The 13,826-nt window shown below is 65.4% G+C and overlaps 1 protein-coding gene across 1 annotated transcript; it reads left to right on the top strand.

Annotated features, from left to right (window-relative positions):
• Positions 1–4,022: 4,022 nt before the first annotated feature.
• On the top strand, positions 4,023–13,378 carry TFAP4 (transcription factor AP-4). Its single transcript, XM_056338012.1, has 7 exons — positions 4,023–4,340; positions 8,322–8,487; positions 9,019–9,117; positions 9,654–9,824; positions 10,101–10,238; positions 11,749–11,907; positions 12,027–13,378. The coding sequence occupies exons 1-7, from the start codon at positions 4,087–4,089 to the stop codon at positions 12,219–12,221; spliced, it is 1,182 nt and encodes a 393-aa protein (XP_056193987.1). The 5' UTR covers positions 4,023–4,086; the 3' UTR covers positions 12,222–13,378.
• Positions 13,379–13,826: the final 448 nt, after the last annotated feature.

Below are 13,826 nucleotides of genomic sequence, written 5' to 3'. Positions count from 1 at the left end.
GCACCGGGGGGAGCCCCGCCCCGTGGGGGGGACGGGACGGGGGCGCGCGCGGACACGCGGGGACACCCCCCCCCCGCGCGCGCGCTCCCCCCCGCGCAAGGTCACTGGGGCGCTGCGGCAGAGCCGAGGCCCCCCCGGGTGTGTCCCTGTCCCCCCCTCGGGGACGTGGCGGGGCGGGGGGGGACCCCCGCGGTGGCGGCGCAGGAAGCGGGGGGCGGCGCCCACCAGAGCGCCCCCCCCTGCCCCGCACCGGGGACTACGGGTGGCGGGGTACACCGGGGTGGGGGGGATCCCCCTCCCCGCAGGAGCGGTGCCGCCCGCCCGCCCGCCGCGTGACGTCACAGAGCGCGGCTGGCGTCACGCCTGGCGGGGGCCTCCGCATGACGTCACCCCCGGGGGGGTTGTCCCGGGGCGCCGGGGCCGCGGCTCCTTCCGGCGGCAGGATGTGGCGGGGCCGGCCCGGATGCTGCAGCCCTCACCGGGGGGGGATCTCCCTCCCCGGGGCCCGCGGGGGGGCACCGGCCCAGCGGGTGGCCGCGGCACGCCCCCCCCGCGGGTGGTCGGCGGGGGGGGGCGCAGCTGGGGTGTCCCCGCCGCCAGAGGGGGGACATGGGGGGGCAGCGCTGTCCCACACCGTTGGCCGGGGTTACATCCCCCTGTGGGTTATTTTTTGGGGGGACGCTCCCCCCACTGCTGTGTCCCTGACACCCCTCCCACAAACGGGGGGTGACACGTGGGGGGGGGCGCGGCACTGTCCCACGCGGTTGGGCGAAGCCACACCCCACCCGTGTGTTTTTTTTTGGGGGGGGGGGGGAGATGCAGCAACTGTGCCCCCAACAGCCCCCCCAAATGGGGGCAGACGCGGGGGGCACCACTGGCCCACGCAGGTGGCTGCAATCACACCCCACCCGTGGGTTTACTGGGGGGGGGGAGCTGCTGTCCCCCCGGCGGTGCCCCCCTCCTCCCTGGGCTGGTGGCCGCGGGGCCGCTGCCACTTTTCCATCATGTTTTCCCTTTTTTGAGGTTTTTCCCCCCAAAACGGTCGGGGGGGAGGAGACCCCGCTGTCTCTGCTCCCCCCAAACCTACCAACGGGCTGAGCTGCATCTTGGGGGGGTGTGTGTGTGTTGTGTGAAAGCTGGGGGGGGTTGTGTGTGACTGCGAAGCCCCCCATGGCGGTGGTGGCCCTGGTGGGGATCTGTGGTGACACTGGGGTGGCTCGATGTTCCCCGCCTGGCTTCCCTGTGGGCCACTGGCACCATGTCCCCCCAGATGGGGGCCACGGCTTCCCCCGGGACGCCCCCTCCCCTGCACACACAGGCAGGGGGCCGGCAGGGACAGCCACCAGCACAGTTTTGGGGACCCCCCTGGCTTGGCAGCGGAATGGGGCGCTGTGGGGCTGGTGGGGAAGCACAGACTGGGGGTCCCTGTGCTCCCCCGCCCCGCTCCTGGCCCCAGCCAGCCAGGGGTGGCCATAGTGGGGGGAGGGATGGGCAGGGGGCCTGCGGGCAGGGACAGGCGGAACCTGTCCTGCCAGGTCCGAAGGGCTGGGGGCTTGGTGGGGGGGCACCCACCCGGCTGTGCAAGGCCATCTCGGCCCCCCTGCGCCCCCTGTGCTTTGCCCCCCGCAGGCAGTGCTGGAGGGGCTTTAGGTGCAGGTGCGGGGAGGTCACCTGGCCCCTGCGATGTCTGCGGGTTCCCCTGGGGTCCTGCACAGCCTTTGCTGGTGCTGGGCGCCCCCACAGCCCCTGCCAGCCACGTCACTCCCAAACCCCTGAGCCCCCTGGCAGCCCCGCGGCTGCTGTGAACCCCCCTGGTGCCTGGCAGCCCCCAAAATCTCCTGTGACACCCCTGCCCCCCAGCAGCCCCCGGCCCTGTCCCCGAGCCCTGCTGGCACACTATGGGGCAGAGCCATGGGGCGGAGGGAATGGGGGCTGGCGGGTCCTGTGGGAACCGGGTGGGATGGGACAGGATGGGATGGGTTGAGGTGGGATGGGGTAGGGTGGGATGGAATGGGATGGGCTGGGATGACACAGGATGGGAGGGAGTGAGGTGGGATGGGATAGGTTGGGATGGGATACAGTAGGATGGGATGGGACGGGACGGGCATAGGATCAGGTGGGGTGGAACAGGATGGGACAAGGTCAGGCCAGGATGGGGTAGGATAGGATGGGATGGAATAATATAGGATGCAGCAGGACAAGATGGGATGGGGTAGGACAGGATGGTATGGGATAGGCTGTGATGGAAATATGGCAGGATAGGATGGGATAGTGTGGGATACAATGGGATGGGACAGGATCAGATGAGGTTGGACAGGATGGCACAGGATAGGATGGGGACAGGATGGAATGGGGCAGGATAAGGTGGCACAGGATGGGATGGAACAGGATAGGATGCAATGGGGACAAGACAGGTCGAGACAGGATGGTGTAGGATAGGATGGGATGCTATAAGGAAGGATAGGATAGTATGGGATGGGGATAGGGCAGGATGAGATAGGACAGGATAGGGATAAGGCAGGATAGGATGGGAACAGGACAGCGTGGGATGGGACAGGATCAGATGAGGTTGGATGGGGTGGTGTAGGATGGGATTGGAACAAGACTGGTTGGGATGGGATGGGATAGGATGGATAGGATCGGATGGGGCTAAAGCAGGATGGGATGAGGTGGGATGGAGTCAGGTCAGGAAGGGATAGGGATGGGATAGGAACAAGAGAGGTCAGGACAGGGTAGGTTAGGATAGGATAGTGCTAGGGGAGGATGGGATGAAGACAGTACAGGACAGGATAAGGTGGGATAGAGAAAGATCTGGATGGGATGGGATGGTCTCAGGACAGAATGGGATAGGATGGGTAGGATTGGGTGGGGTTAGGGCAGGATGGGATGAGGTAGGATGGGGTCAGGTCAGGATGGGATGATATAGGGACCACACAGGTCAGGATAGGGTAGGTTAGGGCAGGGCAGGACAGGCTGGGGACAGACAGGATAGGATTGAATGGAGATAGTGCCAGATAGGATGGGATGGTCTCAGGACAGAACAGGATAGGGTGGATGTGACTGGATAGAGCTAGGGAAGGATGGGATGAGGTGGGATGGGGACAGAACAGGATGGGATGGGATAGGGATAGCACAGGTCAGAATGGGACAGGATAGGGACAACACAGGTCAGGATGGGTGGGATGTGATGAGACAGGAGAGGAGAGGGCTAGGGCAGGATGGGGTGAGGTGGGATGGGGACAGATCAGGATGGGATAGGATAGGGTGGGATGGGTAGGATCGGAGGGGCTAGGGCACGATAGGATGGTATGGGGTCAGGTCAGGATGAGATGAGGACAAGATAGGTCAGGATGGGATAGGATAGGATTGGATGAGACTAGAGCAAGATAGGGTGAGGTGGGATGGGGACAGGTCAGGATGGGATGGGATAGGATAGGATGGATAGGATTGGAGGGGCTAGGGCAGGATGGGATCGGATAGGATGGGCTGGGATTGGACAGGACTAGGGCAGGGCGGGGTGAGATGGGATGGGGGCAAGACAGGTCAGGATGGGATAGGATGGGATGGGATCAGAGGGGCTAGGGCAGGATGGGATGGGGTCAGGTCAGGATGGGGACAAGACAGGTCAGGATGGGATAGGATGGGACTAGGGCAGGATGGGATGAAGTGGGATAGGGACAGGGCAGGATGGGATGGGATAGGATAGGATCAGAGGAGCTAGGGAAGGATGGGATGGGGTCAGGTCGGGATGGGGATGAGACAGGTTAGGATGGGATGGGATAGGATGGGATTAGGGCAGGATGGGATGAGGTGGGACAGGGACAGGTCAGATCGGGATGTGATGGATGGGATGGACAGGATCGGGGGGGGGGGGGGCGAGGGCAGGATAGGATAGGATGGGATGGGCCGGGGTCGGGCCGGGCCGGGCCGGGGCAGGGCAGGGCAGGGCAGGGCAGGGCCGGGGCAGGGCAGGGCAGGGCAGGGTGGCCGGGCCGGGCCGGGCCGAGCCCCGGAGCCCCGAGCCCGGCGCGGGAGGTGGTGCCGGGCCCGCTCCCCCGCCCCCGCCCCGCGCCGTCCTTTGTTTACATGGGCCGGTGGCGGGCGGGGGCGGCGCCGCGGGGGCGGCGGGCGGGGGCAGGCGGCGGGCGGGAGCCGCGCTCGCACCAGCTGTTTCCCGCCTTGAGCCGCAGGCAGAGGCCGCCGGAGCCGGAGCCGGAGCCGGGCCCGGGCGCCCCCCGCCGCCCCCCCGGCATGGAGTACTTCATGGTGCCGGCCCAGAAGGTGCCGTCCCTGCAACACTTCAGGAAATCCGAGAAGGAGGTCATCGGCGGGCTCTGCAGGTGGGGGCGCGGGGGAGGCGGGGGGACCCCCGGCGGCGGAGGGGCGGGAGGGGGGGGGGGAGCAGCAATAAAAAAAAAAACCACACGTTTTTAGGGTTTTTTTTTGGCGGCGGAGGGGAGGGGGCGCGCTGCCGGGGGGAGCGCGGCGCGGCCGCCGCAGCCCCACCGCCCGCACGTGGTCCCGGCCGCGCACATGGGGCCGGGCGGCCACGCGTGGCCGGGAGCGGGAGGCGCCGCCCGGCCGCCCCCGCCGCGGGGCTGGGGGGGGGCTGCGGGGGTGGGGGTCCGGGGGTGTGTGCCGGGGGGGTGGGGGGGGGTCCGGCGGGGTGTGCGCGGGGGGGGTGTGTTTACTGCCGGGCCTGGCCGTGACTCTGCAGCCCTCCCGGAGGAGGCGGGTCGTGCCCGGGGCTGCCGGGACATGTAGTGCGGGGAGGCGGCGGCACAAAGCCCGGGACGCGCCGGCGGAGCCCCGGGGGATCGGGGACCCGCACCCCCGGCTGCCCGTCCCCCCCCCCCTCCCCGGCCCCGCATCGGGGCCGGAGCCCCGGGACTGCTCCGCGCCGGCGGGGCCTGGCGGGGAGGCGGCGGCCGGCGGGGCCCCGCCACGCGTGGGGGGCGGCACAGGCCCCTCGGGGCCACGCGGGGCGGCCCGCGGCGCTCCGGGCCCCGGGGGGGGTACAGGGACCCCCCCGCCGCCCCCGCGGGCCTTGCCCCGCCGTGAGGCGGGCCTGAGCGGCCGGGCCTGCCGCGCCTGGGGGGCGGCGTGGGGCCCTGTGGGGCAGTCCGGGCCCGTGGGGCCCAGCCCGGCCGTGGGGCAGCCAGGCCCCGCTGCACGTGTGGGGCAGGCCCGGCCCTGCCGTGGGGCAGCCTTGCCCCGGCTGCCGCACGCTCCCCCCATGGGGCAGCCGTGCCCCACGGGCCCACCCGCGGTGGGGGGTTGTGTCCCGGGGATGCGCGGGGGGTGCCCACCCCTCAGGCCCCGGGGGTGCGGCTGTGGGGCAGGGGTGCGGGGCTGTGGGGTGGTTGCACCGGGGTCCCCCACCTGGGTGACTGCAGGGGGCTGTGGGCCCGTGGCCGGGGTGGAGGGGCGGCTGTGTGGGGTGGGAAATGCAGCCGTCCTGCCCGGGGCCCGGGGTCTGCGTGGCCCCACACCTGGTCCGGCATGGGGCAGAGCTCTGGGGGAGCCTCGCTGCCTTTGCACTGCCCCGAGCTGGGGACACCCTGCCTGGGGGGCTGGTGGTGCAGGGGGATGCCCTGCCTGCAAGCTGGGGGTGCGGGGGGGGGGGGGGCACCCTGCTTGTAACCTCGGACAGCCTGCCTGAAAAGCTTAGTGAGCTCGGGGATGCCCTTTGTGCAAGCTTGGGGACACCCTGCCTTCGGGCTCCAGCAGCCTGGGGATGCCCTGCCTGTGATCCTGGGGACACCCTGCCTGCGAGCTCCCGGCACTCGGGGATGCCCTGCCTGTGATCCTGGGGACACCCTGCCTGCCAGCTCAGGTGCACCCTGCTTGCAACCTCAGGGGCAGGCTGCCTGCAAGCTTAGTGAGCTTGGGGATGCCCTTCCTGCAGGCGTGGGGATACTCTTGCTTCTGAATTGGGGGACACCCTGCCTGTGACCTCGGGGAGCTTGGCGAGTCCCTGCCTGCATGGCCGTGCCTCCCTGGCGCACCAGTGCACACCGCAGCACGAGTTGCAGATGTGAGCAGGCGGAGTGGGGCATCTGCCACGGGCCTGCCAAGCTCCAGGTCTCTGTGCCAGGCCAGGGCAGTGCTGTGGCAGTGGCCGGCTCAGACACCCCCGTGGGTTTGTTTCCCTCAAGGTCTGGGCGAGTGTGATGTCCCTGCTGGGCTTTACTGGGGGCTGCTGTGCTACTGAGGTGGGAAGCACCAAATTCTACTTGCCCAACCCAAACCCCACGGCACTGGCACCAGGCTGGGGACACCCTGGGGCCTGCTCGCCGGTGCTAGGGCTGTGGTGGGTGCCACCTGCTCCCCCTGCCTCTGTCTTGCCCCATCCCTGGTGGTGCTGGGTGCCTGGCAGGCTTCTGAACCCGTGGGTTTTTTCCCTCCTTTCCATATTTTGCTGTCACTTCTCAGGTCTCTTCCCAGGAAGAGCAGCTGGGGCAGGTTGCGGGGGGTCTGCCGGTGAGGAAGCAGGCTCTTCCTCCTTCCCCGGTATTTAAGAAACCGCTTCCGTGCTGCCCGGTCCTGGGCCTCTCCATCCCATTCCCCTTGCACGGCCGCAGCTGGCAGTCCGACATCCCAGAGCAGCGCTTTGGCCGCCTCCCCGACCTTACCAGGCATCGCTGCAGGGAGACAGGGGACAGACTGCCTGTACAGAGGGATGATGTCCCCGAGGCCAGCTGGGGTTTGGCATGTTTTGGGGATGAGCTTGGGGCTGGTTTTTGGCAGGAGCAGGGAGGCAAGTGGGAGCCCTGTGCCATGGTCCGCAGGCAGCTCTTGGTTCATGTGGCTGACGGCTGCTGCCTGCGAGTGGGGCAGACCCCCAGGCACCCATACCAGTTCCACACCCCCCAGGACGCCCACTGGGAGCTGCATGGGAGCGAACCAACCAGTTCAGCGGGCAGTTGGCACCTGGTGCCAGCCTGCACCAGGATGCTGCCTCAGTGGTTGGGGACAAACAAATTCCTGTCCCCCTGGGCTGAGCTGGGGTCCCCTTCCCTGTCCCCATGTACTCGGAGCAGTGGCAGCGTGTTCCCTGGTCACAACAGGCGATGGGTGGCTTGGGAGCCTGCGGGCACTGTGTGGGCACACAGTGGTGCTGTGAGCAGGGCTTGGCTTTGCTCTGGGCTCCCAAACCTCCACAGTTCTGCTGTGGCCTCGCCGGGAAGGTGGGAGGGCTGCCGGGCTTTGATTTCCAGCCCGGTGTTGGCAAGGCATTGGGTGGGACAGTCCTGTCTCCCTGTCCCGGAGCCGATGGGCACCCGAGTGGGAGGCTGAAGCCTGTCTTATCTTGCCCCAACCCTTGTGTTTAGTCTTCAGTGCCCTGCAGCACCCCTGGTGCTGGCAGCCTGGCGGGCGGGTGGTGGGTGCTGGGTGCTTGCTGGCACCCTGGCAGGCGCTGCTGCCGGCAGCAGTGGGGAGGCGAAATGGCGTGGCAGGGGCTGCCAGTCGCGTTGGTTTGGTGTAGTGGCCAACCATTGCCCTGTGCTCAGCGTGTTAATTGCCAGTGCCAGCCACTGCCCGACAGGCTCGGCGTCCCTGCCGTCCAAAATCCTTGCTGGGACCCAGTCGCCCTGCTCCCTGGGGTGTTTTGGGGAAGAAGCGAGGTGTAGGTGAAGGAGCTGGATCCCCACGGTGGTGGGCTTTGCTTGGGGGGCTTGTGCCCTGGGCCCATCGGTGATGGCCTTGGCTGGCCAGAGCCCTCGTCGCCACCATCCCCACTTGCTGCCAGCGGCATTGCCGGCGCTGGGAGGCATTTCCCGGGCCATCTGGGGGGCGAGGGCGTGGGGGGCGAGGAGGCAGTGGCAGGAAGCAGGCAGGAGCTGCGGCTTGGGGTGGGGACGGGGGCTTCTCTGCTGGGAGCTGTCATCTGGAAGCCATCAGCGGGGCGGGAGGGAAGGAGCCGCCTTCCCGGGGCCACACACGCTGGCCAGCCCCGTGGGGACGCAGCCGGCCGGCCCGCAGCCTCCCTCGCCCGCCTGGGGGTCCCCACCGTGCCCTGCCCTCCCCTCGCCCAGGCTGGCCGCCAGCGCTGGCATTGGGCAGCCTGTGTCTGAGCCTGGTGGACCTGGGGGGCTGCAGTGGGGCGATGCACCCTCCAGAGCTTTGAGTACGGGGCTGGAGAAACCCACCCACCCGCTTTCATGCGCACCAGTGCCGCAGCCATCGGCATCCATCCGTGTTTCCCATCCCTTTGGCATCTTGGCATTGTCATTGTGGAGAGAGGGGGGGACATGGCGGGGGCGAGCTGGCAGCAGGGGTACAGTCCCCTTGTCCCTAACCCCAAACCTCTCTTGTAGCTTGGCTAACATCCCGTTGACTCCGGAGACCCAGCGGGACCAGGAGCGGCGGATACGCAGGGAAATCGCCAACAGCAACGAGAGAAGGCGGATGCAGAGCATCAATGCTGGCTTCCAGTCTCTGAAAACCCTCATCCCACACACGGATGGGGAGAAGCTCAGCAAGGTGAGTGGGACATCACTGGGGCTGCGGCAATGTGGGATGCAGATGCCAGTCCTGCACGTGGAAGTTTTTGGCATTGCGTGTTGGGCAGAACAGGGTTGTAAGAGTAATTTGGGGTATTTGCATATGTTAAATCAGTGATGGGGGTCTCTCCTGGGGAGGTTTCTTTGGTGGGAGCGAGCGTGTGATGCAGACCTGGTGTCCTGGAGTGGTCTGGGTGTGTGTGTGACAGCACCCAGCACCCCAGGAGCAGGGTGGCATGTGCCTGGGTGAGGAGATGGTCCTGCTGCAGAGGAGCTGGTGCTTGGCAGCTGGTCGGGTTCCTGAGATGGGTGAACTGGAGGTTCACCATGGTGGAAAGCCCAGGGAAGACCTGGGGGTGAAGCAGACCCTGGATGGAGATGTCGGGGCTGAGCAAGGAGTGGTGGTGCTGCTGCCTCCTGGGCAGGGAGGGAGCTCAGCAGGAGGGGGGGCTTCTTGTGGGGACACCGGAGTCTCTCCTGCCTCAGCGTGCCCCTCCTGGCTCTCCTGCAGGCGGCCATCCTCCAGCAGACGGCCGAGTACATCTTCTCCTTGGAGCAGGAGAAGACTCGGCTACTGCAGCAGAACACCCAGCTCAAGCGGTTCATCCAGGTAGCACCTGCCTGCACACCCCAGGGATGGGATGGGATGGGACAGGACAGTCCCAGCTGGCTGGGGAGGGGATGTCATCGCCTGTTCCTTGGGGTCAGGGTGAGACCTTCTGCCCTAATAAGCCAGGGAACTGAGATGGTTCGCACCCTCCTGGCAGGATGGAGGAGCCCTGTTCAACCCAGCATCCCTTATCTGGCAGGGGGAGAAGGGCTGGGGTCCCATTTTTCCATTTGGGGTATCAGGGTACAGCCCCGTGGCAGCTCCCCCTCTGAGGTGGCCCGGTTGAGCTGTCCTGGGTGTCAGTGTGAGAAGCAGGTTTGCACGAGGCTGTGGGGTGGTGAGGACCAGGAGGATGGGCACGTGCAGGGTGCAGGAGCCCATCTGTCCCCAGGCGTTGCCCCCATCCTCAGGGAGAACCCCTGCCGGGAGCTGTGCTGGGGGGCAGCTGAGGGGATGGCATCACCCCAGTGTGATCCGGATGGTGGGGAGAGCATCGGGGCTGGTCCCCACCCCCCTGACACTTTGTCCCCGTGCAGGAGTTCAGCGGCTCCTCCCCGAAACGGCGACGGGCAGAGGACAAAGATGAGGGGATCGGCTCGCCAGACATCTGGGAGGACGAGAAGGCTGAGGATCTGCGGCGGGAGATGATTGAGCTCCGGCAGCAGCTGGACAAGGAGCGCTCGGTCCGCATGATGCTGGAGGAGCAGGTGAGGGCGCGCAGGGCCGGGCCCGGCCGGCCGTGCGCGGGGTGGGCTCGCCCTCTAGCGGGCTGTGCCGCGCCCGGCCCGGAGCCCCCCAGGGACGCCGGTGCTGCCAGCGCGGCTGCTGCCCTGGCCACCTCTGCTCCATGCTTGGCCGTGGGCTCCCTGCTTCTGCTGCGTCCACCCCACAGAGGGGGGCAGCCCGTGGCTGGGGGTGGGGAGGGTGACGTGCCGGGAGCGGGCTGGGCTCCCCACTGATGCTGGGGTGCTCTCGGCTGGCAGGTTCGCTCCCTGGAGGCCCACATGTACCCCGAGAAGCTGAAGGTGATCGCTCAGCAAGTGCAGCTCCAGCAGCAACAGGAACAGGTGAGGTTGCTGCACCAGGAGAAGCTAGAGCGTGAGCAGCAGATCCGAACCCAGGTGAGTGTGCAGATGCCATCCCAGCCCACCCTGGCCGTAGCCCACCTGTGGGGACCCCCTGGTAGCCTTCCACCCCCTGAGCGGTGCAGCCAGGTGCTCAGCTGGTGAAATACAGAGGGACGGGATGGTTCAGTGATGTGCTTTCTCGTGAGCTGGCTGGGTCGGACAGCAACGTCCCAGCAAAGCGCTTGTTCTTGGGGAACTGGAAGAGCCTCCCACAGTGCTCGGGTGGGCTGCGCTTGCAGGCACCCCTGTTTTAGGGGCGGGGGAGGATCCATGGCTTGGACCATGCTGAGGCAGCTTGCAGGTGGCTCTGTTCCCCAGTGCAGAGGGTTTTTTATGGGGAAGGTCGCTTTCTGGCGTCAGGGATTCAGCTTGGCGTGAGCGAGCCCATGGCTTTCCAAGGCTGTGCTGGGAGGTGCTGGATGCAGCCACCCACAACTCATCCCACCCCAGTGCTGTGTCCCTCCCTCCTAGGTCCTCCCCACCAGGCATGGGTGGAGAGCAGGTCCCGCTCCGGTGAGCTGTGGGTCCTGCTCCACCTCACACCGGGCGTGTTTCCTCACCCTCATGGGTGATAAATGGGCACCTATCCCATCCGTGGGTGATGCCAGCAAGTCATGATGGCACCACGGCCGGCAGCTGATGCAGGTCATGCTCTCTGTGCTGGCATGGGTGGCTTGCAGTGGCACGGAGGCCAGCCCCATCTCTGGGGTTCACCTCTCGCTGGGTGACCCCTGATGAGTTTTGGGGACCCCCACATCGCTCCCTGCCACCTGCCAGGCTGGGAAAGGGGAGCGGGCGAGCTGGCAGGCGGCGCTGCAGGGCAGGCGTGGCAGGACAGCGGGGCAGGAGCCTTCAGCCTTTTTCCCTGGCACAGTTGGATTTGCCAACAGTGGGGGGAGCCTTACGCCAGCCTGGTGCGGTGAGGAGGCAGCGCAGTGCTGCTACCCGGTCCTTGCTCACTGCTGCCCTCGAGCTCAGCCTGGGGACGTGCCAGTCTGAGCAGCTTCTAAGGGAGGGGGAGAAACCAGCTTCTTCCCTCCTTTGGCTTCTGCAGAGCTGCATCCCGCAGGATTCCTGCCGGCCACCTCCTGGGGAAGTTCAGCCTATTTTTAGGTGAACTCTCCTTAGCCTCCTGCTAGGGTGGATCTTCCCATCCACTGTTTCAGCGAGGATCTCTGAGGGGTGTGGTGGGTTCCCAGCTGCACAGGTCGGGGTGATGGGGAGGGCTGGCGCTTGTCTCACCTGGTTTATAAGCCCAGATTTTTCCCCCTTTGGGATACAGGGAATCCTTCACGTTCTGCTCTGCCAAAGCTAACGGCAGCTTTTAGCTGGCATCCTGTCGCGTCCATCCGGGATGGGTGAACTGGTGCAGCTGAGCTGCTGCTTCAGCTTTTTCAGGCTCTGGAAGGAGTTTGGATTCCACAAACAAGCATGATGCACTCCCCATCGCTGCTGTGCCCAGGTCCCTGCTGACCGGGTTGGGGGTTTTTGCTTCTCTCCCCAGCTCCTGCCATCACATGCTCCCCCAGCACCCACCCACCACCCCACCGTGATTGTTCCAGCGCCGCCTCCCTCCCATCACGTCACCGTGGTCACCATGGGCCCATCCTCAGTCATCAACACAGTCTCCACATCCCGGCAAAACCTGGACACCATCGTTCAGGTAAGGGGGGTAATTGGGGAGGCCAGTGGCGGGGGGGCTTTGGGGGAATCCCAGCCCCCCCCGGGGTGCATCAGAAGCTGGGACATGGTGTCCTGACGGCCCGTGGTTGTCATCGGCAGGCGATCCAACACATCGAGGGAACGCAGGAGAAGCAGCTGCAGGAAGAGGAGCAGAGACGCGCTGTCATTGTGACACCGGCACGCGCCTGCCCTGAGCCCTCTGCCTCCGACACCGCCTCTGACACCGAGGGCAACGACAGTGACTCCATGGACCAGAGCAAAGAAGAGCCCTCGGGGGACGGGGAACTGCCCTGACACCCCCTGGCCGGCAGCTGGGGAGGGGAGATGGGGCGGGGGCGGGAAACGTCAGAGAATATGCTGAAATTTTTAAAAAATACAACATGATTTGGGTCTCTTTTATGACCTTTTTCCAATACTGTAAAGCAGAGCGCTAGAAGCAGGCAAAGGTCACCCTTCAGCCTGGGGGGTGGTGGGCGCTTGAGGGCGGCCACAGCGGGAAGCGGGGGGGGGCACGGGGTGCAGTGGGATGGCAAGGGGTGGGGTGGGATTTTAGGGACAGGGGTTTGCAGCCCCCCCACCCCATTTTATCACTGTCCCCCCTCCCCCCACCGTCTCGCAGGGAATCCTGCCAAGCTAGCAGCAGCCCCGGTGTTCCTGATGGTGTTCCCTTGGGACAGGGCCTTCGGTTGGGATCTTAATTTGTTTTTTCCTCCTCTTTTGTGGTTTTTCTTTTTTTCTTTTAATTAAGTGTTCATTTTTAAGCAGGGGGAGATGCCAAGTGACACGGCAGCAAAGGTGGGACAGGGTCCCCTGGCTTCGGGGTACAACCAGCCCCACCACAGCTCCTGCACCGGGCAGTGAAAAACCCTTTGGAGATTAAAAATTCCTGAGATGATGCCATCGGAGCACAGGCAGGAGGGCCGGCATGTGACACCCCACCGGCGTTCCCAACACCCACCTTCTCGGCATGGGGATGGCAGTTTGGGGGCTGATTTTACTCCCCGCCCCAAGTCTCTGTCCCCATCCCTGTCCCCCCCACCCTTCTCCCATCCCTCCTTTAAGCACTTAATCCGGTTTGCGGGGTCTGTCAGCTCCGAAGAGCTTTTCTATTTCGTGATTGTGTCGCTTGGGTCTGTCATGGCGGGCGGGGGGGGTGGTGGGTATCTCCATTTTTGTGTGTTCCCCCCCCTCGCCCTCGCCACCCCCCCACCCGGCTGTAGGGTTTTAGGCCAGTTGTGTGTAGAGCCTTGGTGGTATTTGGTAGGTTCCCCCCCAGCTGCAGCTGTTTCTTGGTTCCTTTTCCTATTTTTTTTTTTTTGTATTTTTTTTACGATTTTCAGGTCTGTGTTGATTGAGAAGCTATTCTATTTTGTTAAGAAAGTGGAAAAAAAAAAAAGAGGCTCGTGCCTTTGTAAAGAAACAAAATAAAGTTTGTACTTGGTTTTTTAGAAGCTTGGTCCTGGCGTTCGTGTTTGTGGGGGAGATGGGGACAGGGACAGATCTGGCCCCTGTGGGACACCGATCCCTCTCCAGGGATGCAGGGCTCGCGGGGAGGGCAGGGGAGCGCTGCCTGCGCTGGGGATTCCAGGCAAAGGCAGAAGGATGCCGGCTGCAGTGAGGTTCCCCGCTGAGTGGCCGGGTCATATTTAAAGGCTCAGCCTTGGCAGGGCTGCCCCGTGTGCTATGAGCGTGTCAGGGCTCAGCTCACTGTTGAGATCGAGCAGGGGTGCCCCGCTGGTTTAGTGAGGCTGCTGGGCTGGGGGGAGGGTGGCGTCAGCCTCTCTGTCCCCCTGTCCTGGGGGTGGCACCTGTGGTCCCCCAGGATGGTGTGTCCCCATGGTCCCCTGTTTCTGCATGGCTCTCCGTGGGGCTGCTGCTGTGCCTTGTGGATCTGTCGGC

This window comes from Falco biarmicus, chromosome 4 (genome assembly GCF_023638135.1).
Source record: "Falco biarmicus isolate bFalBia1 chromosome 4, bFalBia1.pri, whole genome shotgun sequence".
In the NCBI taxonomy this organism is placed as follows: Eukaryota; Metazoa; Chordata; class Aves; order Falconiformes; family Falconidae; genus Falco; species Falco biarmicus.
This window is presented reverse-complemented; position numbering and strand designations above follow the sequence as displayed.